We start from the raw sequence: 23,637 nt of genomic DNA on the forward strand, positions 1-23,637 counted from the left end.
GGTAACTTTCTCAAGGAGTAAAAGTCTCAATCTGAGCTTCTCTCCCTACTGAAACTGTGAAAATATGAGTGGTTTGTTGCTTTTTTGCTTTCATTTTGGTCTTCTTCAACCATCATTCCTAGAGGCAAATGCAATGGTAACAGAGAAGCAATACCACCAGTTTTTAATGTTATATATTAATATTGTTGAAGAAATACTTTATCTATCCCTAAAACCACTCTGCTTTCTAAAAATCCCTGCTGTAAATTCAGGATGTTTCCAAAGTACAACATAAAATTCAAATTTGAAACCTGTAACTAATGGGAACACAACAAAACACTCTGGACTGACCATTACCTACAGAGCGATAGTTCAGTTTTCTGTTCTGTGCTCACAAGGTTGTGAGACAGCCAAGCATCAGATACTCCTCAGAAATCTCACACACTGTGGAGAAAGGTTAAATTTAAATGTTTTCAGTGCTAAAATAATCATCTTTCATGCAGCATCCTGCTGTATTAGCCTTTAAAATAAATAAAAACACGACAAAGTGATTTTGCCAGGCTATATTCATCAAAGATAGGAGGAAAACTGCGCTCAATAGGGCACCTGTGGTAATGTTTCCCTAAAAAGCGGAAAACCACAAATTTTTTTACACTTGTAAAACCAGTTAAAGGTTCAGATTCCCCCAGGGCTGTGGCAGCATGTGATTTCATCCTTCGATTTCATCCTGATGCACTTTCCCAGCTCTAAGACACAACGGGTTGTTAATTAGCCTGACCTTCAGCGCGAGGCAGGTCACTGACCCAATTCTGGCTTTTCAACCTGAAAGATTTTCAGAAGTTCCAGAGAATTATCCCATGCAGGTTACGATTATGGAAAGAGAACTCCCATTATTTTGAAAGAGACCCCTTCTGATGAAGAATTTTTCCCTGATATCCAATTTAAACCTCCCCTGGCAGAGCTTGAGGCTGTTTCCTCTTGTGCTGTCCCCTTGTTCCCTGGGAGCAGAGCCCGACTCTCCTGTCCCCACCCTCCTGTCAGGAAATTGTAGAAAATTAAGGTTGTTTGGGGTTTTTTTTAAGCTTTTCTGAACTGTTTTCTAAACTGACTATCACTAGAAATGCTTAATAGTTGAAGATTTATTGAAATCATACACAGTTAGATGTATTGGAAGCTGTCCCTGCCCACGGCAGGGGTAGGAACCAGATGATTTTTAAGGTCCCTTCCAACCCAAACCATTCTGGGATTTAAACCTTTCTGGCAATCCATACACTGGAGGTGGGTCAAAATACATCACCCCTTGTTTTTACTTCTTTAAATCAGGAAAACATCGTGCAAAAAATCACAGCAGACATGATGAAAACAAGAGTGGAATTAAGAAGAAGAAGAAAAAAGGAACTTGTGCTAAATATTAATTACAGACCTGGTATTAACACAATTCCTAGAAATATTTAGGTTGGATCATAGATAAATTCTATGATGCAAAGTTTCCTTTTCCTCCTTTAGACAAGTAAATCCTTCCTTTTCCTCCTTTATACAAGTAAATCCTTTAAACCACAAAGGAAATCCCTGTAACTCACCTGTACAGCATCAGATTTTACACTGAGAACCTAAAAGACTAATTCCTGTTGCTATTTCCAAATGTCAGCTATAGCCACAGGGTGTTTTACCTATTTAATTTAAGTTCATCCCTGTTAGTTAATAATTCATTTACCCTTAAAGTATTACAAAATTTCCCCACATAATGGGGCAAACAGAACCTTTTTTATATTATCCTCAGCTAATTCCCATTTAGGACTCAGGACAAATGGTTGAATATTAAGAATGGATTATTCTGAAATAATAAATTGAGCTGGAGTGTGACCTGAGACTGAGAATTCTGACCTGAATCCTGCTTAGCTTTTTCTGAATGGACAAAAAATTCAGAACTCATGGAAAGAAGGAATTGGATTTGTGTATTAAATTTTTAACTACATTAGAACTCAAGTTCAATACAGATTTGTTTAATAAAATGTAGTTCAAGTGTTCATATGAGAGTAACAGATGCTTTTTAAGATTTTTTTTAATGTGTTTTTACTTTTCAGAAATTGAGTGAACCATGTCAAATAATGTTTTCATATCTTTTATTTTTCAGAGGAAGTGAGTAAATCGTGATCACCTATTTAAGAGCTCAGATTCTCTATATTAATAATTATTTTCAGTGAAAAATGAGAGTGTGGCTCCACTTACCTGCAGCAACTCAAAGTAGTGCAAGCAGTGATAGACCGGGATCAGCATGAGGCGGGGCAGGACGTACTGTACAGCTTCCTTAAATCCTTCAGCTGTGGACTGGAAAGGAAAAAAACCAGGATTATTTACACTGAAATACTCAGAATGTTCACTGGGCTTCCATAAAGTCCAATATCCCACAGAAATATGGAGGCCTCATTAGGTACTGAAGAAATCAGTATCAGTATCACCCTCAGAAACTGAGAATCACAGGTTTATCACTTAAAAAATGAGATTTTTTTTCCCCATTCCCAGTAGTTAATGAAGGCAATAATTCAGCTTGTAAGATGAGGAGAGATTTTCCAAACAGTGGTGAAATTCCTGCCATCTTCCATAGCATAACTGCTGAGGAGAAACTGAATTACCTCAGGGTCAGAAAGGAGGCCAGATTCACTGACACCTGACTTGAGTATCAATTTAATCTGCAATAAAAGAATTTAATTCCATCTTTGAGCTTTAAATTTAGGAGGGAAGGAGGCAAAGAGCCTTCCTTATTCACTCGCCAAGGAATATTTAAGAGTGAGATGATCCAGCTCACCAAGGGCTCAGAGCTGGAGAGGAAGGGCTCAGAGGAATCTCATCCTGCAGAGATGCCCCAGTGAACCCCAGCACCACTAAACTGGGCTGAACTGGGAGCACCAGTGACCCACCACTTGCTCAGCAGCTTCTCTAAGAGCATTTCTGAACAGCAGCTCAGCCTGAGCAGCATCTTTAATAAATCTGCCACACTGGCAGAAGGAAGTAATAAACCAAACAAAGAATCACAGATTATCCTGCTGGGCAGCAATGACTAAGAAATTATTGAAGAATTATTCCAGAAAAACCACCAGTCACAGCCTCAGTGCTGAAGGAGGCCTTGGATATGCAAGGAAGAAAATGAAAATATGGTGTTTATGTGTCTGTGGTTGGCTTTACAAGGCAAAATAGAAGTGGCAGTGTGAGAATTCACCCTCTGTTCTCTAACAAGATGTGAGGAGAAAAAAACCTGCAAAACACTCATGGATGGGTCAGAGCTGTGCCCTGTTTTTACAGCAAGAGGCAAAGTCAAAATATCTCACACTGAAGAAAGGGCAGGGCCTTGAGAATCTCTTCCTAAGTTGGAAGGAAAGAATTACTGACAGAATTCAAACCTTTGAAATAGGAGAACTAAAGCCATTGAGTATTTCTCATTTGCACTCACCTGGAAGTGGAGAGCCACAGCAGGTTTTGCCATCAAGTTATTAAAATGTTCATGAAATTGTGGAGAGAGAATATCCTGGGACAAGGTTTCATATGGATCAAAGGCTTGCTCCTAAATAAAAACACAGAATTACACACAGAAGTGAAGGACCCAAGATATTTCTGTCCCAGCTGGTACAATAATTTCCTTTAATAAGCTGATGGAACTTTTCAAGAAAATACTGATTTTGCAAAGCAAATATTGAGTAAACCACAACCTTTTTTCACTTCCAGCTTTTAAATGCCCAATGTTTCCTTGGCATTCCTCAACCTCCCCATCTTTATGGCCAACACAAACTTTGTTGTACTGAAGCAGTGGGAACCAAGAGAAGTTTCTGCTTTTCACCCCATTTCACATGGAATGGCAATTTACCATAAAGATGGACAATGTGGAAACTTGGGACACTTTTCCATGGAAAATATCTCATCTGGGACAAAGCAACCAGTCTCAGGGGAAAGTCTTCAAGTGATATCAAGGGTTTCAGGTGCAAAAATTATGACTCTGGTTGGAGTATCCAGCTGTGATTCCACAGGATCAGCTACAGCAGGATGGGATGCAAAGCTGGCTGCACAGGAATCCCTGCAGGAATCATTTCTGCCTGCTCAGGAATCATTTCTGCCTGCACAGGAATCCCTGCAGGAATCCTTTCTAACTGCTCAGGAATCATTTCTGGCTGCTCCCAGCTGAGCTGTGCCAGGACCTGTCAGGCTGATCCCAGTCCCTGCAGCCTCCCTGGGCTGATTCACTCCTGAGTCACTGCATTATCACATCCCTCTTTTCACCTCAGTGCTTGTCAGGCTGCTGGATTTGGGAATACCAACCACCAGAAAAGGCTTGTTTGAATGTTGGTGAAGTCTCAAGTCACAGTGGAATCCACAGTGCAAATCCATTGGAGGAGCCAGGCCAATATTTCCTGACTCTCTGCTGTCTTCTGGAATTTTTACTGCATTTTACAAATGGTTTCAGTTTCTTCCACTTAGACTTCAATCAGTATTTTCATGTTTTGGGTTTGTTTTATGAACATGAAGATTGAAATGAACTGCATTATGAATCATCCCCAAGAGATTAATCATTAAAAAAAGAGTTTTATGCTTGCAATGCTGCAAAAGTGACTGAAATATGGAATTCTGGAATACTGAAATCGATGGCCTTTGGTTGAAGGAGGGGAGGGTTAGACAGGATACTGGGAATTGGGAATTCTTGGCTATGAGGGTGGGGAGGCCCTGGAACAGAATTCCCAGAGAAGCTGTGGCTGCCCCTGGATCCCTGGAAGTGCCCAAGGCCAGGCTGGACAGGGTTGGAGCAAGCTGGGACAGTGGAAGGTGTCCCTGCCATTCCAACCCAAACCATGCTGGGATTCTATGGAGACATCACCCTGATGCCCATATAAATTATCTCAGTGCAGGATAAGGGCCTGGACTGCTGTTTGCCCATTTCACCCCCTCAGTGTGTGCACTGCTTCCCACCTTTATTCCTTTGTGGATACTTAAAACTCCTCTTATGGAAACACAAACACCAGAAAACAAATTTACAATCTACTGACAATACCCTTGTTTTATCAGCTGCCTTGTGAAGATCCCTTCAAAGCAGGGAGAAACCCTCTGCCCTGTTCTGAGCTCTCCAGCCACCACCCATCTCCCACTTAGATGTGTCAGGCATCAATTTTCTGAATTTCCTCCACACCAGGAAAAAATGTTTTATTTTCCCCACACATGAAATGAATGTTTTCTTTTCCCCACACTTCCTTATCTCAAAACCACGACAATATTTACGTTTTTAAACCTTTCAGGGACCTGATGCTGAAAAAAACCAGACAAAGCAGGAAGATTCCAGCTTGCAGGGGTTGTTTGGTTTTAATTATCCTTCCCAAGAAGCTGAAGGACCTTCATAATGGAAACACTCAGTGAACAACCCTGGCAGTGAGATAAGCAGAGCAAATAAACACTTCACTTTCATATCTCTCTTTAATGATTCCTTTTGCAAACACTGACAGAAAGATGATCTCACCATGGGAGATGATCAAATCAACAGCTCAGTTATTAAGCAGGTCTTGCTCCATATTAACTGAATTAATAAATTCAAACATATTACCTTCATAAAGAGCTTGGAAAAATAATCTGTACTGCATTTCCTCTTCAGGTTTTTTCAGTGAATGAAAATTCAGATGAGATTTTCACTCATTGAAAAGGATTTGTTTCCATTAAAGCACAGGATGACTAACAGCAGCTTTTGCAATAAAATCAGATTTTTTCCCCAGGATAATGCTGCAGTATTTCAAATTTAAGGGGTTTTATTTTCAGTTTCAATATTATAACTACTTTAATCCATTGATCAAACACTTCTCCTTATCATTATGAAGCAATTATGCTTCAATAACTGCTAAGACTTGGTCAGCTGGACTTTCCTACATATGAATGGTTTGTTGAAGCAATGCCAAGAAAACTTTATCTTTATGGTCTCTTCCTAAGTGAGTGGCACCTGAGCTCAAAAATCACTATTTCTTACAGCCACAAAAATGTCATAATTTTCCAGGTGGTGCTGGGGTGTTCATGCAATCCTCAGATCATAAAAATGAAAGATACATAAAAATGAAATAGAAGTTTTATTGTTATTTTTTTAAGAAACATTCTAAAATAAAACCAAAAACTTGCCATTCACCATGTGGTTCACCTGATTTATTCTCTGTCAGCTCAGAACAACTCATTGGTTTCCTCTGTAATAGTGGTTTACATGATTGCTCTCATGTTTTAGGGCCAAAAACTGGGATTAATACACATTCCAAGGAAAAGCAGATTCCATTAAACCATGTCCAAAGACAGCAAAACCTCCATCCCTACCTTGGTCATCCACTCCAAGAGTTTTCTTTCCTGACAATAAAACTTATGTGGTGTATTCTGAATTGTCCTTTTGCCTCTCAGATCCTGATTTTTCCCTGTGCACCTCCCTGCTGAATTCCAGAGTCATTCTGCACCTCTGCTCTGGAATTCTGACTAAACTGAGCTCTACCCCACTTCAGCTTTGGGACTCCCTTCTGTATTTCAGAATAGTTTTAATATGGAGTAGTTCAGAATTCTATAAAATTCCTTCTGGTATTTCAGTGCCCACTCAAAACAAACTGAAAGAATAATTAATAAACATTCCAGTACGAGCCACACCCAATCCCTGGGCAGTGTTTTCTCTTATTCCTACTCTTTAATATCCATTTTAGAGGTCAGTGGGTATCAACAGCACTTTTGCTACAATCCTGAGCCATAAACTGCTGGTTTGATACTTCAATCCTTCCTGGAGTCCCTGCTCTGTGGAGGCATTTCCCATTCCAGATGTCAAACAATATATTTGAATTAAAACCCCCTTTGGAGTGATTTAATTTTAAAAAAACCCCAAACCACCCCAATGAAACACCAAACCTCTGCAAGGTCCTCAAAGCAGCTGCCAGCCAGAGGGTGAGGGCTGCTTTCATCTGTCATTTCCACAGTGTCCTCAATCAATCCCAAAAGCTTCACTGTCAGCTCGTGGATGTCTGAAATGTTGCTGAATATCACATCAATGTCCTGCAAACACAAATCATGGCTGAGTACCTGGCTGGGATCATTTATTTGGAGCATGCAAATATCCGAGTGGGTTTTGTCTGAACCAGGAGGTAAACAGAGAGGAGCCAACAAAAAGCAAGGGAAAGTTAAACTCCGCGGTCTTCCCAGCCCTCCAGGCTTCCCTGAGCTCATCCAGCCTTGCCCAGTTCCCACAGCATCCTTCCCAGGAGCTGCTGTGCTCCCAGGACAGGCACTCCTGGCCTTCCCAGCTGTCACTGTTCCCTCTGCTCGGTCCTGTCCCATGGAACACAGCAGGAAGGAGGTGATTTACAGGAGGAATTTATGGCAGCTCCAAGCTCAGATCCTTTAAACCCCAGGTGCAACTAAAGCAGCTCCTGGGCTCCTTCAGCTGAGAACAGAGCAGGAATTGGCAGCTTCCTTCCCAAATTCTACTTGGAGAGTGTTCAAATCCACACACCCAACGAGGGAGCCCCTTCCAGTGTCCTGGATTCCCCCTCTGAACTCCCTGCTCAGAATTTTCTCTGGCCCAACCTCCCACTGACCTCCAGCCAGTGCCCAGACCATGGCAACCCTCTTGTGGGAACATGCAATCCTGGAATTTCCCATCCCCATCCCCAAAAGAATATTCCTTAGCTCCCAAACATTGTTCCCTTCTCCTCCCATCATCTTCCTTGGAATTCTGTCCCCACATCCGCACCATTCCATCAGCTCCTGAGGAACTTCCACACCCAGCTGGAATGAGAATGGCTCCTGCTGCCTCTTTTTAACCTGCTGGTATCACCTAAAAACCCCAGCTGAGGTTCTGCTGGCCTGTCCCCTTTTCCCTGTCCCACCAATCCTTCCTTACTCCCCCTGAGAACAGAATTTGCCACACAGACAATTTCAATCAAATATTTCAATCATTTATCAAACAGAGATTCCCCTCACAGTTAGAGAATCCACAGCCAAGGGCTGTTTTAATTGGAATTTCTACAGATAAGGGATAGCCTTTAAATGTCACTTCAAGCATTCACTGCACGTGCAGGTAGATGATTTCATTTTTGTGTTAAGCAAAAATGAAACTATCACCTAAATGACCCAAAGAATCCAGCTACTGCTGGCATCTGACAGGGAATTGTGTCCATTGGGCTCCACTCCCATGCTATTAATGGCAATTCCCCCACTGGATTTCACACACAAAAAATGCTCATTATTCACTGACAGACAATAAATCAAATTTGATTTCACCTCCAGCACAGTTAATGCAAAAGGGATAAGTTCTGGCTGCTAATGGAGCAATTAGCATTGCCCATCAATAAAGGACTCACATGAGGTGTGAACAGTCTCTTGTTGGACAGAAAAGCTTCCCGAAATACTTTGATGATCAGGTTCAGCTCCCGCAGGTATTGCCTTTCTTCTGCAATCTCATTTCTCACCAGGTCGTAGTAGTTGAGCTCCCCAGAAGAAGAGGGCTCGTCCTCACACAGAGAAACCAACCCAATCTCATCCTGATCAAACATATCCATCAAAACCTGGCAAAGAAATCCAGAGAATTACACCCAGCCGGATTTTCACATTTGGCTCCAGCTCAGCTATTTCAGTGTGTTCAGAGAAATCCTTGGAGTTTTTAATACAATCCTTTCTGTGATCACTTTCACAAGGGAGTAATATTTCAACTTTGGCAGCAGGAGGCTGCAGCAGTTGCCAAAGCCATTTTCCCCCTTGGAAGTGAGTATGACCTAGAAAACAAGTTACAATTCATGCAGAATCAACTTGGAAAACAAGGCATCTTGCATAAGCCTTGGACAAAACCTCCTGCTGAAGATAAAACTGAACAAAAATGTTTCTCATTTTAATAGGCATGAAAACTAAAGGTCTTTTCTGTGTTATGAAGAAGAGCTGCCATGACAAAGTGACATCAGGAGGGCGTGACAACAGAGAAATGAAGGACAACATCATTTTCTGTCCTTACACTGCTTCTAAGAGCTCCTGCTGTTCCAAAACTTAGCCAGGCTTAACTTAAATTTCTGCTGTGACAGATCCACCACGAACAAGGAGAGAAGCTTTGCCTTTGACTTGACTTAACTTCAATTTTTGAGAGAAGCTTTGCCTTTGAGTAAAACCAGGCTCTCCCTCTGATTCTCCTTTAAATACACCTTCCAAATCAACTAAATTTAAAAAAAAATCACCTCTAAATACTGTTTTAATCCCAACTCTTTACCTTATCAGCACACATTGATACTTTAATGTCCTGCTGGGAGATTTCAAAGTGTCGGATATTGAAAACATAGTTTCCAGCCAGCTTTAAAATGTCAGCTGAGATGTATTCCAAGACAGCCACGATATAGAGAGACACATGGTAATCCACCTTGTAGCCCAGGACCTCCTGCAAAGTGAAAACAAGAGAAAACAAATGGTATTTATTCCAGAAATTCATCTAGAATGACAATTAACACATTGAATTTTCGACTGAAATGGATCTTGTCTGTGGTGATCATTTACAGTAATGGAACACCCAGGGCTGAGGATATCAAAGGGAAATTGGAATATCTGCCTGGAAGGAGATGCTTGTAAATACCTGTGATATTCTGCAGTATTTTAAAAGAGGAAAAGCTACAGAACTTGAAATAATCCCTCCTCTAAAACTGACAGTCCTAAAAATAGAATTCCTTTAAGGAAGGCACTTCAGTGTACTTTAAATTTAAGTATACTTTAAATATACTTTAAATTTAAAGTACACTTCCTGCACTTTAATTTCCATTTTTGTCTGTGCTTATTGCAGGACTCTGGCCCTAATGTGGACTCTTGAGAACAGAGTAGGTTCCACTTTCACGGAATCATGGAATGGTTTGGGCTGGAAGGGACCTTAAAGATCCTCTCTTCCACCCCCTGCCATGCCAACTGAGCACTCTGCATCCTTGCACTACATAAAATAATGAAACTTTAATAATGAAAGTCTGAACAGAAAAAAACCAGGATGAATGTGGCACATTATCCTTGGGAACATGCTCCATGTTCTGCAGAGCTTGCACCACACAGCCTTTTACCTGTCAATAAATACAGGTGAGTTTGTGCATCTGGATAAGGCAGATGTGTTCTCATTACGTGTTGGGGCATCCTCTAAAAATCAGATTCTGGGCCTGTTCTCACACTTCTAAACCAGATTTCACCAAAGAATACCAGTTTAGGAAGATCTTATTTAATGCTGTTTTCTCTCTTGACACCCCTTCCCTTCTCACCAACCCTCAGGAGCTGAGATGTTGTATATGTGAACACAGCAAGGAGACCTGGAAAAGTGCTTTAATTTCTGCTTATGCTCCAATAAAGTGTTCTCAGCAGCTGGAAACACCTTTGCAGATCTCTTGACTTTTAAACCCAAGGCACCAGTGACATTCAGCAGTGACTGAAAGGACACTGACACACATCTTGGTTGACAGTACACAAGGAACAGGATCTACTTGTTCCCTCTTCTTCTATTTTGGCTTCTGCAGCATTTTGAAACAAATAAAGGCATCAAAGCAGCTGCTGAAATAGGGAAGGTATTTGAGTTTTATTTATGTTAAAAACTAACTAATCATCTTTCAGAGTAATAGATTAACACACTGATGTCTTGAACATGATGAATTGAAGGATTTCCTTTTATTACACCTACAACAAATTCAGTTTTATGGTGACTCTTTACTCCCTCCGCCAAGAAGAGAAACTTCTTTAATTTCAAACAAATTAAAGAAATACATTAAAGGTTATGCTGGGGGGCAATAAAGGTGAGAGGTACCTTCAGTAAAGGATGGATTTTGTCCACAGGGAGCAGGAGGGGGTTCCTTCTTTTCCGTTTCTCGATGGCCGACTGAGCATCAGCGATCGCCCACTTGTCTATGGGGTGAGGAAACGTCTTCTGAACCCGCTCCTGCCCAAACAGAGAGTGCACTGAGACCAACCACAGCCACCAGAGAGGTTTAAATAAAATACAGCACAGCAAATTACTTCCCCTCTGGTACAGACAATTATCCTCCTCCTCAGTGTTTGCAACACATTTTCCTAATTGTTCTCTCCTTCCCCAACTCGGCTTCTCTCTTTTCAGCAATCCCCAACAACCTCCCTTCCCTGAGCACCAAGAACTCCTTCAAATCTCCTAAAATGCCTCTTCCTTTTTGTTCTTTACAAGAGCAGCAAGAAGTTTTCAGTCTCCACTTCTAGTGGAAGGTGTTCCTGCCACGGCAGGGAGTTGGATATGGATGGTCTTTAAGGTCCCTTCCAACCCAAACTATTCTGGGATTCTGTGAGACCAGGAGCCCAAAATATAAACACCATCAGGAAGTACTAAACAGTTTACAGGCTACAAAAAAACCCCCAAGTTGATATTGTTCCTATTTGAGAAAAGAGTGTAACTTGCCCTACATCAGATGAAGTTTGTGGCAGGAATAAAAAGCTGAAGGATGAGCTGGAAAAAAACGGGGAAATATTTGTGTCCCTTTGATTAAAAGATTTTTGCACGTTCCAAGATCTAACAGGAGGCCCAAGGTCTTCAGAGAGGCAAATTTTCTTCGAGGCAGCTTTTAAGTCTTTGCAGGTGGCCAATTAATGCCCAACTTTCTGATCAGCTGCCAGCTTAACACAGGGTGACATTCCCTCCTGAAGAGCAGCTGACAGTGCTGGGATGGTTCCCCCAAATGACCCTTCCTCGGGATCCTACCAGGAGATCATCCCAAAAATGGAGGTAAGGTGGCATTCAGCCATCCTTCAGCTTAGAATCATGGAATTCCAGACTGGTTTGGGTTGGAAGGGACCTTAAAGATCATCCAGTGCCAGCCCTGCCATGGGCAGGGACACCTTCCACTATCCCAGGCTGCTCCAAGCCCGGTCCAGCCTGGCCTTGGACACTTCAGGGATCCAGGGGCAGCCACAGCTCCTCTGGGAATTCTCTTCCAGGGCCTCCCCACCCTCCCAGCCAGGAATTCCTTCCCAATATCCAACCTAACACAGGCCTTCTGTGCCCCAGCACTGCTTCCCACTGTTTTCTTTAGGAATAATTTGAAGGGCTGTTTCTATTTATAAAACATTTCTAATTTGAGATTTTTAGACCTTGATCCTGCAAATACTTGAGTACAACATCTTGAACAAACAGTTCCATTAGCTCCAGGCTGTTATGTAAATATCTGCATGATAAACTTCAGAGATCATAGCTCTCATGTTTTCCCTTAACAGCTAAAAACAGCTGAGGAGCAGATCCAATCTCAAGAGCTATGAAGGAGCTATTAAATTCTGCTTTTATTTAGTGATACTATAATCTTTATGCATCAGTATTAAAAAAAAAAAATCCTAATCCAAAATTAATAATTAGTGTTGAATAAAGGGCATCTAATAAGAATCTAAAGCCCTCTGGGCAGTTATTTTGCCAATACATATTTTTTATACAGATATCTAATACATATTTACCTATAGATATAATTTTCTTTCATTTCCATGAGACACACATATAATTTATATGAATAGATGTATATAATAATTTTGACACACATATCATTTTTATTTTTATATACATATATATAATTCTTTCCATTTCCACAACACACACAGAGAATCCCACACAAAGATTTCATTTTGGATCAGGCTGAAAATCCTGGACCTAAGATTGATGTAAAATTAATACTCTGCAAAGCTCTATCGGGTCACAGCCACATGGAAGCCACTTTCTCCCTCCAGACTCCATTAAACCCTCATTTTGGAATGATGACACAAAAGCTGACAGCTGCAATAATACAAGAGCCTCAGTGAGTCCAATAAAGTCCCAGGAACATCCAGCTCTATTCCCTCAGCTGCACAGTCCAGGCCTGACAACAGTAATCTTTCATTGCACTATTTAATTTTTTTCCTTGCATATTTATGTCAAAAAAGTAGGAAAAATTCTTAAATCCAATGTGCATTCGAGCAGCAGAAAATCCTTCGAAGCATTTTGCTTTTATAAAAATATTGCTGAAAGGAAAAATTCCCACAATTTCTCTTCTGAAGCACTGGGTAAGAAAATGAGTTCCCTATTAAATTTGCTTATAAAATCTAAATAGAATCAGAGTATCCCAGAATAGTTTGGGTTGGAAGGGACCTTAAGGCTCATCCAGTTCCATCCCTTCCATGGGATACCTTCCACTATCCCAGGTTGCTCCAAACCCCATCCAACCAGGCCTTGGACACTTCCAGGGATCCAGGGGCAGCCACAAAGTTGTGTTAACAAGTTCTGGGCTTCCAACCTGCACTGCCCAAAATATCCTAATTAATTTCAGCGATTCCAGAGGCAAACCCTTGGTTTTCCAGCCTGCAGCCCTACCTCCACATCCTGCACAGTCCGTGGCTGGGCGATGCACAGTTTGTTCAGCAGCTGCAGGATCAGCTCCTCAATGTAGTAGAGGGAATCTTCCTTTGCCGACAGGTTGGGGTGAACCTGCTGCTGGACCTGGCCAAAGGAATTCAAAGAATTAGGATTTTTTAATGGAAAGCTGTGCCTAAAAACAAATCCCAGCAAAAGCAGGATAACTCTGGATTCCAGTGCTGCAAGTTCACACACTTTTAGTATTTCTCACAAGTTTTCCTATGGAGTTAAGGTGGTAATTCCTATTCCTGCCAAGCTGGCACCTCTGTGGAATGACAAACTCCATGTTTTGCCATTATGGTGGGAAGGACTTTCAAGCCAAGGCAGATTTCTGCCAACACTGGAGCGAAACAATCCCTGTGGGTAACTCTGAGTTACTCATCTCCTGAATGAGTAACTACAGTGACGTTACCAACCCTAATGAGTGACTGATGGAGTCACTACCTGTAGCAACAGCTCACCCTACCTGGGTGACTGAACAGAGGAGCAGCACGGCCCCACCAGAAGAAAAGCAAGGAAAAGCTGACTTACACCTCTTTTCAAGGCAAGGCAGGATAACTCCTTTTATCTCATTTCATGAAGATTAATCCCAGCCTTGGTTTTCCAGGCTAAACTAGACCAGACAACCCAAAACAGGCAACCTCAGCATGTGCCTACACAAAAAGGGTTACAATTAACTCATCCTGGGTCAGCAGGGCTGTTTTGTAGTAAAAATCCCCCCAGTCAAACCACCCCACCTTAAAAAGAAAAAGAAAAGCACTCAGGAGTTGGTCTCCATACTCAGTTTTCCCTGGCAGCCTCTCAATCAGGAAAGCGCTCACTAGATCTCAAACTATAGCCAAAAGATTCGTAAGGAATACAATCCAGGGAAATTCCCTCCTCTCCCCATACAAATTCCATGTAAATCACTTCAAAAAAGTCATCTGACATACTCACATTGGCACTCACAGGACAAACGGGGTGGCAGTTTCTTGGGACAAGACAGAAATATCCTTGGGTTGAATTCTGATGAATTACAGGCACAGCCCCTCCCAAAGCCCATGGAGCAGTTCCCAAAACCGGGGGCGCTCTGAGGGCTTCCTCCAAATTAAGGAGAATCCCAGAATGGTTTGGGTTGGAAGAGACCTTAGAGATCATCCAGTGCCACCCCTGCCATGGGCAGGGACACCTTCCACTATTCAAGGGTGCTCCAATCCCATCCAGCCTGGCCTTGGACACTTCCAGGGATCCAGGGGCAGCCACAGCTTCTCTGGGAATTCTATTCCAGGGCCTCCCCACCCTCCCAGCCAGGAATTCCTTCCCAGTATCCCACTGAACCCTGACCTCTGTGAGTTTGAATCCAGCTGCCCAGTCTTGTTACAAAGTTATTTTATAGCCCTGTAAATGTAATTTCTCTTTCTGTGCCTCAAAAACGAATCTCTGCTTTACACAGCTGATTCCCAGCTGACATAGATACAAGATCCTGAAAGAAAGAAAGAATCCTCAAGAAAACCAAACCCACTCCTTGAAAACTCTTACTTAAGACAGCAGGTTTTCAACAATAGCCAGGGCATTTCGTGTTCTTCCTGAACATGAGAGTTTAATTCACAAAACAATGGAAAACCAGGAAGTGCCGAGTTAAGGTCCTGCCACGTGTCTCTCAGAGAGCACCACTACAGCAAGAGCAGGACCCAGCAAGGAAATCAGATGAAATTCTGTGTCCCTGCAGTGAACCCTTAATGATGCTCCAGAGAACTGACAAGAACAGAACAGTAAGAAGAGGAAGATTAGGAGAAGATGGGAACTCCCATTCCCTGGGTCAAACTGCAGCCTTCTCCTCCCTCCAATCATTTGTTTCAGACTTCACTGCACAAAAGTGACTTCATTTGTACCTGACTTCAGTTCCCAGGTCTAAACAGCTCATGCCATATTATCCTAAACTTTCTTGGGAGCACAAGGATGTCCAGCACAGCTGAGGAGCAGCAGAGGAGCACAGAGCTCTCCTTAAACAGTGACAGGGAATCTCAGCTTCGTATTAGGAACACAAACCATGGAATCCTGGAACTGCCTGGATTGGAAGGGATCTTAAACACCATCCTATTCCCACCCCTGCCATGGGCAGGGACACCTTCCACTATCCCAAGGTGCTCCAAGCCCCTCCAACCTGGCCTTGGACATTTCCAGGGATCCAGGGGCAGCCCCAGCTGCTCTGGGCACCCTGTGCCAGGGCCTGCCCACCCTCACAGCCAGGAATTCCCAGTTCCCAATCTCCCATCCATCCCTGCCCTCTGGCACTGGGAAGCCATTCCCTGTGTCCTGTCCCTCCATCCCTTGTCCCCAGTCCCTCTCCAGCTCTCCTGGAGCCCCTTTAGGCCCTGCAAGGGGCTCTGAGGTTTCCCTGGAGCCTTCTCTTCTCCAGGCTGAACAACCCCGACATGCTCAGCCTTTCCTCACAACTGTTCCATCCCCCAAATCATCTCCGTGGCCCTCTCTAAGTCCTGGAGTCAATTTTCCTTTGAAAGGAGCAAAACCAACAACAAAGCCCAGCATCTCTTGGTTGAGACAACTCTCCCCAGAGGATTTAGAAGATCAGCTGCCACTTGAAATGAGTCTGCCTGCAGCATCCTGAAAGGTCCCAGAGGTGCTTCTGCACTCCCTGGCTTTCAGAGAAGTTATTCTGACATAAATGCTGAGAAGAAAAAACCAATTTTGTATCAAGGCAGTGTTTTTCAGAGCAAAACAAAAATACTTTAATAAAAGCTGTGCACCAGCTGATCAAATCAGATGCCACTGGATCAAGGAGAGACCACTTATTCTTTACAGTACTCCCTAAATCCTGACTGAGAGGACTGGAAAAGCAAGAAGAGACTGATAAAGCACTGAATATATGGAAAAAAGCAGGAGGAATTACTGGGAATGTTTCTTACAGAAGGGATATTCACTGATCTCAGGTTCACACTGAAATATCTGAGCACAATTATATAAACTGGCATGGAATAAACACATCAGAGCTACACAGGATGAATTTTGTCTGGTAATGGTTTCTTTTAAGGGTCAAAAGACCCTTTAAAAATCCACAAGTTGTTGCACTGATGAGGCAGAGCTCTGCTGCACGAACATGAACAGAAGGGAGCACAGAAACCAGATTTTTTTACTATTTTATCTCTGAAATAGCAGAATGTCTAAAGTCCTTAAAGAGAGATTAGGATTAGCAGGACTAACTAATTTTTGCAGAGTCATTCACACTTGGTTTAGTCCAAGCTGTTTCAAGGAACAGAAATTAAATAACAGGTCCAAGAGTGGCATTTAAACTTGGCCTTAAGGCCTTTCTGGGGGACATAATTTTATTTTACATTGAAACTCCTAAACTGCTCCTTCTCTTGCTCCTCAGCTTTTCCCTACTCTTCCACCACTCCAATGTTTATTTGATGAAAATCCTCAAAAACTTCTCCTCAAAGTTCATTCTCAGTGAGATTTTATTAATCCTCCGAGCAAGGAGTCTGTTCAGAAAAGATGAGGATGAAAACTTTTCATGGAGATAAATGGTATTAAAACTAGAAACAAACTGATTTTTTTTTTTTTTTTTTAACCAATATAACTGCAGGGTAAATTTTGAAACACAGGAATTCGGGATCTCAGACCAGAGTATAAAAGCAATGATCAAAGGGTTCCATTTGAAATGACAAAAAGCTGAGGGGAAAAAAAACAGAGTCAAAACTGCAAGGAACTTCTTTTTAGCTTGTTCTGAGGCTTTGGCTAAAATAGCTAAACATATTTTTACTTAATAGATGTATTTTGATAGTAAAAACACATCCAGAAAGCTCCAGTTGTTCCACAGTGAGCGCATGAGCAAAACAAGAGATTTTTCATTAAAAAAAAACCCCAAGAAGAGAAAATTCCCAAATCCATGACGTGCACATCGAGTCTGTAAGCGGCACATTCCACCACAAAAAATATGGATCCGTATTCCTGAAAGACTTGGCAAAAATATCCCAGTTTTCTACTCATATTCCAAACTACATTTTCAGAAAACAGAATTCCAGTATTACCTGAGATTTCAGAACACGAAGTTTCTCATTTAAATGTCTGTGTTTTAATTCCTTCTTATCTTTTCTCTCCTAAAGATAACCCTGACCATGAGAAACATAAAACATCTGCTCCAAAGGCATTTTTAATCCCTCATCTGGATGATGCTCCAGAGGAAGAAGGGAACCAAATGGAGCAACCTAAAGGCATCTGCTGCTTTTACTCAGTGAAAGGGGACAGTGCTGGTATTCCCAATTTTCAAGCACAATTCTTTAGAAAGAACCACAAAGATTTAAATTGAAGAGAAATCCCCAATAAAAATGCACTGTCAACTTTTTAAAAATAACCACACGAATTTCTGATTTTATTTCCAGTACAGCAATTTCTGGCTGGCCTGTCTTTCTTAAATCAGACTAAAACATGCTGAGAGAGGAACAGCATGAAGCAGTCTCTTAAGTAAAAGAGAATTTTTATCTACATACAGCATTTGGAGTTTTTTACTGTAAAAAACTTGAAGCATGGTTAGCAAAGTAAAATTATCCCTAAATTGACTGTACAGAGGTATTAAAAAACCATCTTACACCACCACTTTGGTGCAAATGTAATTTTTTTCTCATCTTTAGCTATTTAAATAATTTTCTCCTACACTATATTCTAGTTGAGGGGAGGGTAAATTAAAGCAGGAATGATGGATCTGACTTTGAAACAGCATCAAAGACTGTCTTAAAATCTCCTGGGAAGGCTGCTTGGTGCCCACAGAAAAAACACATAAAGAACAACACAGATACACACAAATTCTTCTTTCTCCACTTAATTGTTGTTTCCTTTTATACAGAGTCAAGGAGAACCCAAAATGTGGGTTTGTTTACATGTACACAAACTATATATACATCTTAATCTTAAAAACTGACGGAAAATTAAGTGTTTGGATTTTATCCATCCACATAAAATGCTTTGTTTAAATTGAGATAAACCCTGAGGGAGCCCAGCACAGCCTCTGCTCTGTGGTAGGGGAGGGAAACACCCCAGCCAGCGTGGAGGTGGCTGTGCCCTCATGTGAATGAATGCTGACAGCTCCCAGTTCTCCCAAAACTCTTCCACGCAGAGCTGGGAGCTGCTCTGGGCTCTGAATTCAGCACTCATGGGCTCCCTCTCCCCACTGTTCACATCCCACCCCTCCCAAGGAGAACGGCTCAGTGAGGTAGATTGAATTATTCAGACCTGGAATTTGAATCCCAGAATGGTTTGGGTTGGAAGGGACATTAAAGCCCATCCTGTTCCACCCCTGCCATGGGCAGGGACACCTCCCACTGTCCCAGGCTGCTCCCAGCCCCAATGTCCAGCCTGGCCTTGGGCACTGCCAGGGATCCAGGGGCAGCCCCAGCTGCTCTGGCAATTCTATTCCAGGGCCTCCCCACCCTCACAGGGAAGAATTCCTATAATGTGGAGACAGTGCAGACCCTCAGAGTAATTTCTCCATTAAACAGCTGGTCATTGAGATGACATTAAAATATCAGGGAGAACAGAGGCCATGGATCCAGGAAAGCCACGTTTTCCACATGAGTAACCGTCCGGAACCACTCATGTGAAAGGCTGGCACAGAGGGAATCAGTGAGGTAATTAGAAAAGCAAATAACAGACTCCACAGCTCCTCTGGAAGATTAGATAAGGGCTGCACTGTGCAAAGAGAGAGGTGAAAACCCAGGGAGAGCAGGAGGAGGTGGGCAGGAGACACTTCAGGAGGTGAGGTGGCTCACAGGATAACACAGGTGAGGTGGGATGAGAAGATGGGAAAAGCACACACTGGGATTGGGGCTGGAGCCCAGTCCTGAGGGGGTAAAGGCACCACAATGAGGTGAATCATGGCAGCGAACGGCTCCGGTGGTTTTTAATTCCTGTGCCTGTTTTGCCAAGGCAAACACTAATTCCCATTTCCACTTGAACAACACAGGTAGGAAATGTTTCTCCTGCTTGAGCTGCCAAATGAAATCACAGCGTTCCTATTAAACACCTGGGACCTAAAGTCCACCTTTGTCTCACACCAGTGGCTGCAAAAACTCTTCTGTTACCTTTTGCCAAGCACAGATTCCTGTGTCAGGAACTTTGTAAAAATGAAAAAAGGCATGAAATAATAGGATTTAAGTAAAAGGACCAGCCTCCCCTTTGTTTCCAAGCTGATGCATCCATAGAATCCCAGACTGGTTTGGGTTGGAAGGGATCTTAAAGCCAATCACATTCCAAATCCCTGCCATGGACAGGGACACCTTCCACTAGCCCAGATCACTCAAATTCATGTTTGCAGCAACTGCAAATCTGCAAAGGTCCAGACTTCTGAGCTCAAATAAAGATATTTATGAGAGGCTAAATGACCTAAGAGATTTCAAACCTAAATGTAACTATTATTTTAAAACTTTTTAATGAGCAACTTTCCTGTTGGAATTATCATGCATTAAATAATAATGAATGCTAATGAAATTAGAATGCTTTAAATAATAATCCATTATAATGAGGCTATAACACATTAAATAATTCTAACCCAAGGGGAGCCTGATCCTGCCATGGAAAACATGCATGGAATAAAGTTGGGACACCCCTGCAGCTCCTGACCTTAACCCCAACCCTGCAACCTCACACATCACACAGAGTAACTCCCACATGTTTTAAAATACAGAAGCACTGAACTAATGTAAACTTCAAAAAAAAGTCCTCAAAATGGTCTTTTATATCTGTCTACGCAACATTTGCTAAGAATAAACCCTTTAGTCATGCTCTAGAAATTTGATGAGTGGTCCAGAGCAATGGTGGAATTGTTTTAGAAAATGCAAATAGTGCCCAGTGCCAGGATTATCCCGACATGTGGTGCCTGCAGAGCCGTGGGGATTAACTGTTTGACAGGCTCTGTTTGTGCATCATGGAGAAAACCCAAAACAAGAATCCCTGGGAGATGCTTGTGAACTTTGTTTAGAAAAATCAAAGAGCAAAGCAACTGAACACACAGCTCTTGTTTACAGAAACACACTTTTAATTTGCCAGTGGATTTGCGAGAACACACACAAATGATAATCATGGAATCCTGGAATGGTTTGGGTTGGAAGGGAACTTAAAGATCATCCAGTTCCACCCCTGCCAAGGCAGGGACACCTTCCACTGTCCCAGGCTGCTCCAAGCCCCAATGTCTAGCCTGGCCTTGGGCACTGCCAGGGATCCAGGGGCAGCCACAGCTTCTCTGGGCACCCTGTGCCAGGGCCTCCCCACCCTCCCAGCCAGGAATTCCTTCCCAATATCCCATCTATCCCTGCCCTCTGGCAGTGGGAAGCCATTCCCTGTGTCCTGGCACAGGCCCTTGTAAAACGTAAGCTCAGGACACACAAGAATATTTTAAGGTAAATAAATCCATTATCTGCAAATCCAACAACACATTCCCCACTAACATCAAAAACACACGTTAATTCTATGGGGTCACCTGGTCTATTTTAAAAACCTGTTCCAAGTGCCCACAACAGAAGTTTATTCCAGGTAGCAATGGAAGGTATTTGGTACGAATGAAATTTTCAACTACAATTCCCAAAAACCCTTTATGCAACGCACACCCAGGATATTAAAACCGGCACCTCCAGCAGGCTGAAGGCAGTGAAACACTCAGCTGCTGCCTCTGAAATTCACACAGGACTGGAATCCCATTCTCAACCTGCAAAATAATTCACCTCTGGGGGGTTCCACCTGGAATTCGGCAAGGACAAGCTCTGGCACCGGATCTGTGCTAGGAAAGGTGGTCCCAAAACCAAAATGCAGCTTTGAAAAGGGTTTCACAATTCAATATCTTTCCCTACAAAAGCCACGGGGCCAGAACAGCAGCAAACCAAGCAAAACAAAACCAACCCAAATGTGGAGAAACGAAAAATGGGGAGAGCAAAACCTGCCAGCACCACAGGAGAAATCCCACTCCCAAGGAAAGCCCCCAACAACAGCATTCCCCAAGCACCAGCACTCCTGGCACTGCCACGGTCACATCCACAGATCCAAACCCACCCAGCACTGGAAACCCTCTGTGATTGCTGCTGGAACAGCTGCCTGAGTGTTCCCACAATTACTGAAATTGTGATTCCTTAATAACTCAAATCAGCTGCCAGGTTAAAAGCTTTTATCAGGCTCAGCCCCTGGATGTGTTTGAGGTGATTTACCAGCTCCAAACAGCAGCTCAAGTCACTAAACCTCAGTGACCACGTAAAAATATTGTTTTCTTCTGATTCATTTACTTTGAAAGGACTTTTATATCGAATTACCCTCACTCCCTACTTAGATTTCCAGCACAGCAGCAGAAGAAAATAAAGTGTTTTAGAGCAAGGATGTGCTTGTCCATCTCCCAGCTGGAAGAGAGGCAATACATGAAACTGCCTTAAATTTTCCAACTTGCAAGATTTCCCAGGTGCCAGTGCTAAGGATGGGGGCATACAAATATATAAATTCTGGTTTAAAGATATTTTACCATTTAGCTTTGGGTTTTTCCTAAAAAGACTCTCAGTAGCGTAAAATTTGGCACTCTCTACTAATCTTAAAGAGTATAAATGCACATAAAATATTGTTTAAAAGACAGATTTTCATCTTTTTTTCACATATTAAAGCACGAACTGATGTGGTTTACCATTTTTTAAAGTGTCCACTGCGTAGAATTAAAGTAAAGCAAGAGTTTAAAAGTGGTTTGACAAAAAGAAGTGACCTTAAACTTGCTGAGTGCATAATGAAGAGACTGGAGCTCTTCAGAGCATGTTCTGGACTTAAAATCCAAGCAGCAAGGAAATATTCTTTATTGTTAGTGAACTGCACGGGCTCCTTATCCAGCTCCACATCTTTGTGTATTTTAGAATTAAATATTTTTCACACTTTAACATGCACTAGGAAAACCAAAACCTTTCCTCTTTTTCTGCTACCAGCTTCTCTCTCCTTCAAGCAGTGCTCATTAAAAAGAAATGTTTTCAGGAATGGGAAATAACATCCAGGACAATAAAAAAACCAGGTTAAAAGATAAAAGAACCCCTCTATTCCAGGTGTTTAACTAAGAAATTACTAAACTTTCTGTAAGGTTTTCATCACAAAGCAACCTGCTTGGAAAGATCTCAGCTGGCCAACAAGTGGATTTTTAAACCTCTTCAGGACAAAATCACAGACTGTCTGAAAACAGCAGTGATGATGTTTAATAAATTGGGAAATTAACAGAAAATTTGAGGCTTTCACACTTTGGATTTGGTTCTTCAGCTCTCCTAGAAGCAGTGGAATAGTTCTCTCAGAAAATCTCATTATCCAAGTGATAAAATGTTCTGGTTTAAACATCTCCTTATATGAAAGAGTATCTTTTAAAGAATGTATTAAAACTGAGAGTGCTTCCCTACGACTGCCAGAACTGACAATGATACAATTTTGGGTTGACTCACTGATACTGTGTGTTCACACAAGAAATGCACATTACAGCCCGATTGCTTCATGCTCCAGGGTGGGTCCTGCAGACAAGGAACTTTCCCAGGGAGAAAAAACCTGGCTATAAGCAAATACACATTTTTATAGCCAGTCGTTGGCATCACAATTGCCTTTCCTCTGCTTTAGAAAGTTGAATTCCTGCTCTTTTCACCAAAACCAAATGCACAAATAGAAAGAATGGTAAGAGCAGCATGAATCCACCAACTTTTGCAGCATTTGTATTTTAGGATGATGAAAACACCTTTACATTTTAAGGAAATCCTTTTGCAGCTTTACCTCACATTTGGGCAGATGCTGGTTGGTGTTAAGGGGCTGCTTTCAGTCAGATTCCAGAGAGATCAGGGAAAGAACAGCCTGGCATTCTCTAAGACACTGGAGAGCAGCTACTACAAGGAGGAGATTTTAGAGGAAAGAGCAGAAAATCCAGGATTCTTCAGACAGGCAATTAGTGGTTTCTATGCCAGCCACCAGACTACTTAGACAGGGACCCAAAACAAATGCAAATCTTTTATTCTGTTAAAAAAAAATAACGGAGAATCATTATCCAACAGCATCACTACATCTATTCCTAGAAGAAAGAGACAAACCACTCAGCACTGCCTAAAGTACTCGCACCCCAGTCCTGCCCAGCAGCAGAGATCCAAATCAGCAGGTATTTATGGGCAGAACTGTGGAATACTCCTCAACCTTTGCAAACAACACAGAGCAGGACACTGCTCCCTCCAGCCTCAATTTAACCCAGTTCCTCCGCTACTGGGGGTGTCCTGTGGAAGGGGGGGTGGGCTGGGAGCTTCCCTGCT

The 23,637-nt window shown here is 42.3% G+C and overlaps 1 protein-coding gene across 1 annotated transcript in view; it reads right to left on the reverse strand.

Annotated features, from left to right (window-relative positions):
• SOS2 (SOS Ras/Rho guanine nucleotide exchange factor 2) overlaps nucleotides 1-23,637 on the reverse strand; it is a 41,527-nt gene that overhangs the window by 16,961 nt on the left and 929 nt on the right. Inside the window, exons 2-8 of the mRNA XM_048307060.1 lie at nucleotides 13,319-13,444; nucleotides 10,772-10,903; nucleotides 9,218-9,382; nucleotides 8,325-8,528; nucleotides 6,874-7,017; nucleotides 3,428-3,538; nucleotides 2,209-2,307 (exon numbers count right to left, since the gene is read on the reverse strand). Of these exons, the coding sequence (XP_048163017.1) occupies nucleotides 2,209-2,307; nucleotides 3,428-3,538; nucleotides 6,874-7,017; nucleotides 8,325-8,528; nucleotides 9,218-9,382; nucleotides 10,772-10,903; nucleotides 13,319-13,444 (981 nt within the window). The remainder of the gene's footprint in view (nucleotides 1-2,208; nucleotides 2,308-3,427; nucleotides 3,539-6,873; nucleotides 7,018-8,324; nucleotides 8,529-9,217; nucleotides 9,383-10,771; nucleotides 10,904-13,318; nucleotides 13,445-23,637) is intronic.

Source organism: Corvus hawaiiensis, chromosome 6, assembly GCF_020740725.1.
Source record: "Corvus hawaiiensis isolate bCorHaw1 chromosome 6, bCorHaw1.pri.cur, whole genome shotgun sequence".
Classification (NCBI taxonomy): domain Eukaryota; kingdom Metazoa; phylum Chordata; class Aves; order Passeriformes; family Corvidae; genus Corvus; species Corvus hawaiiensis.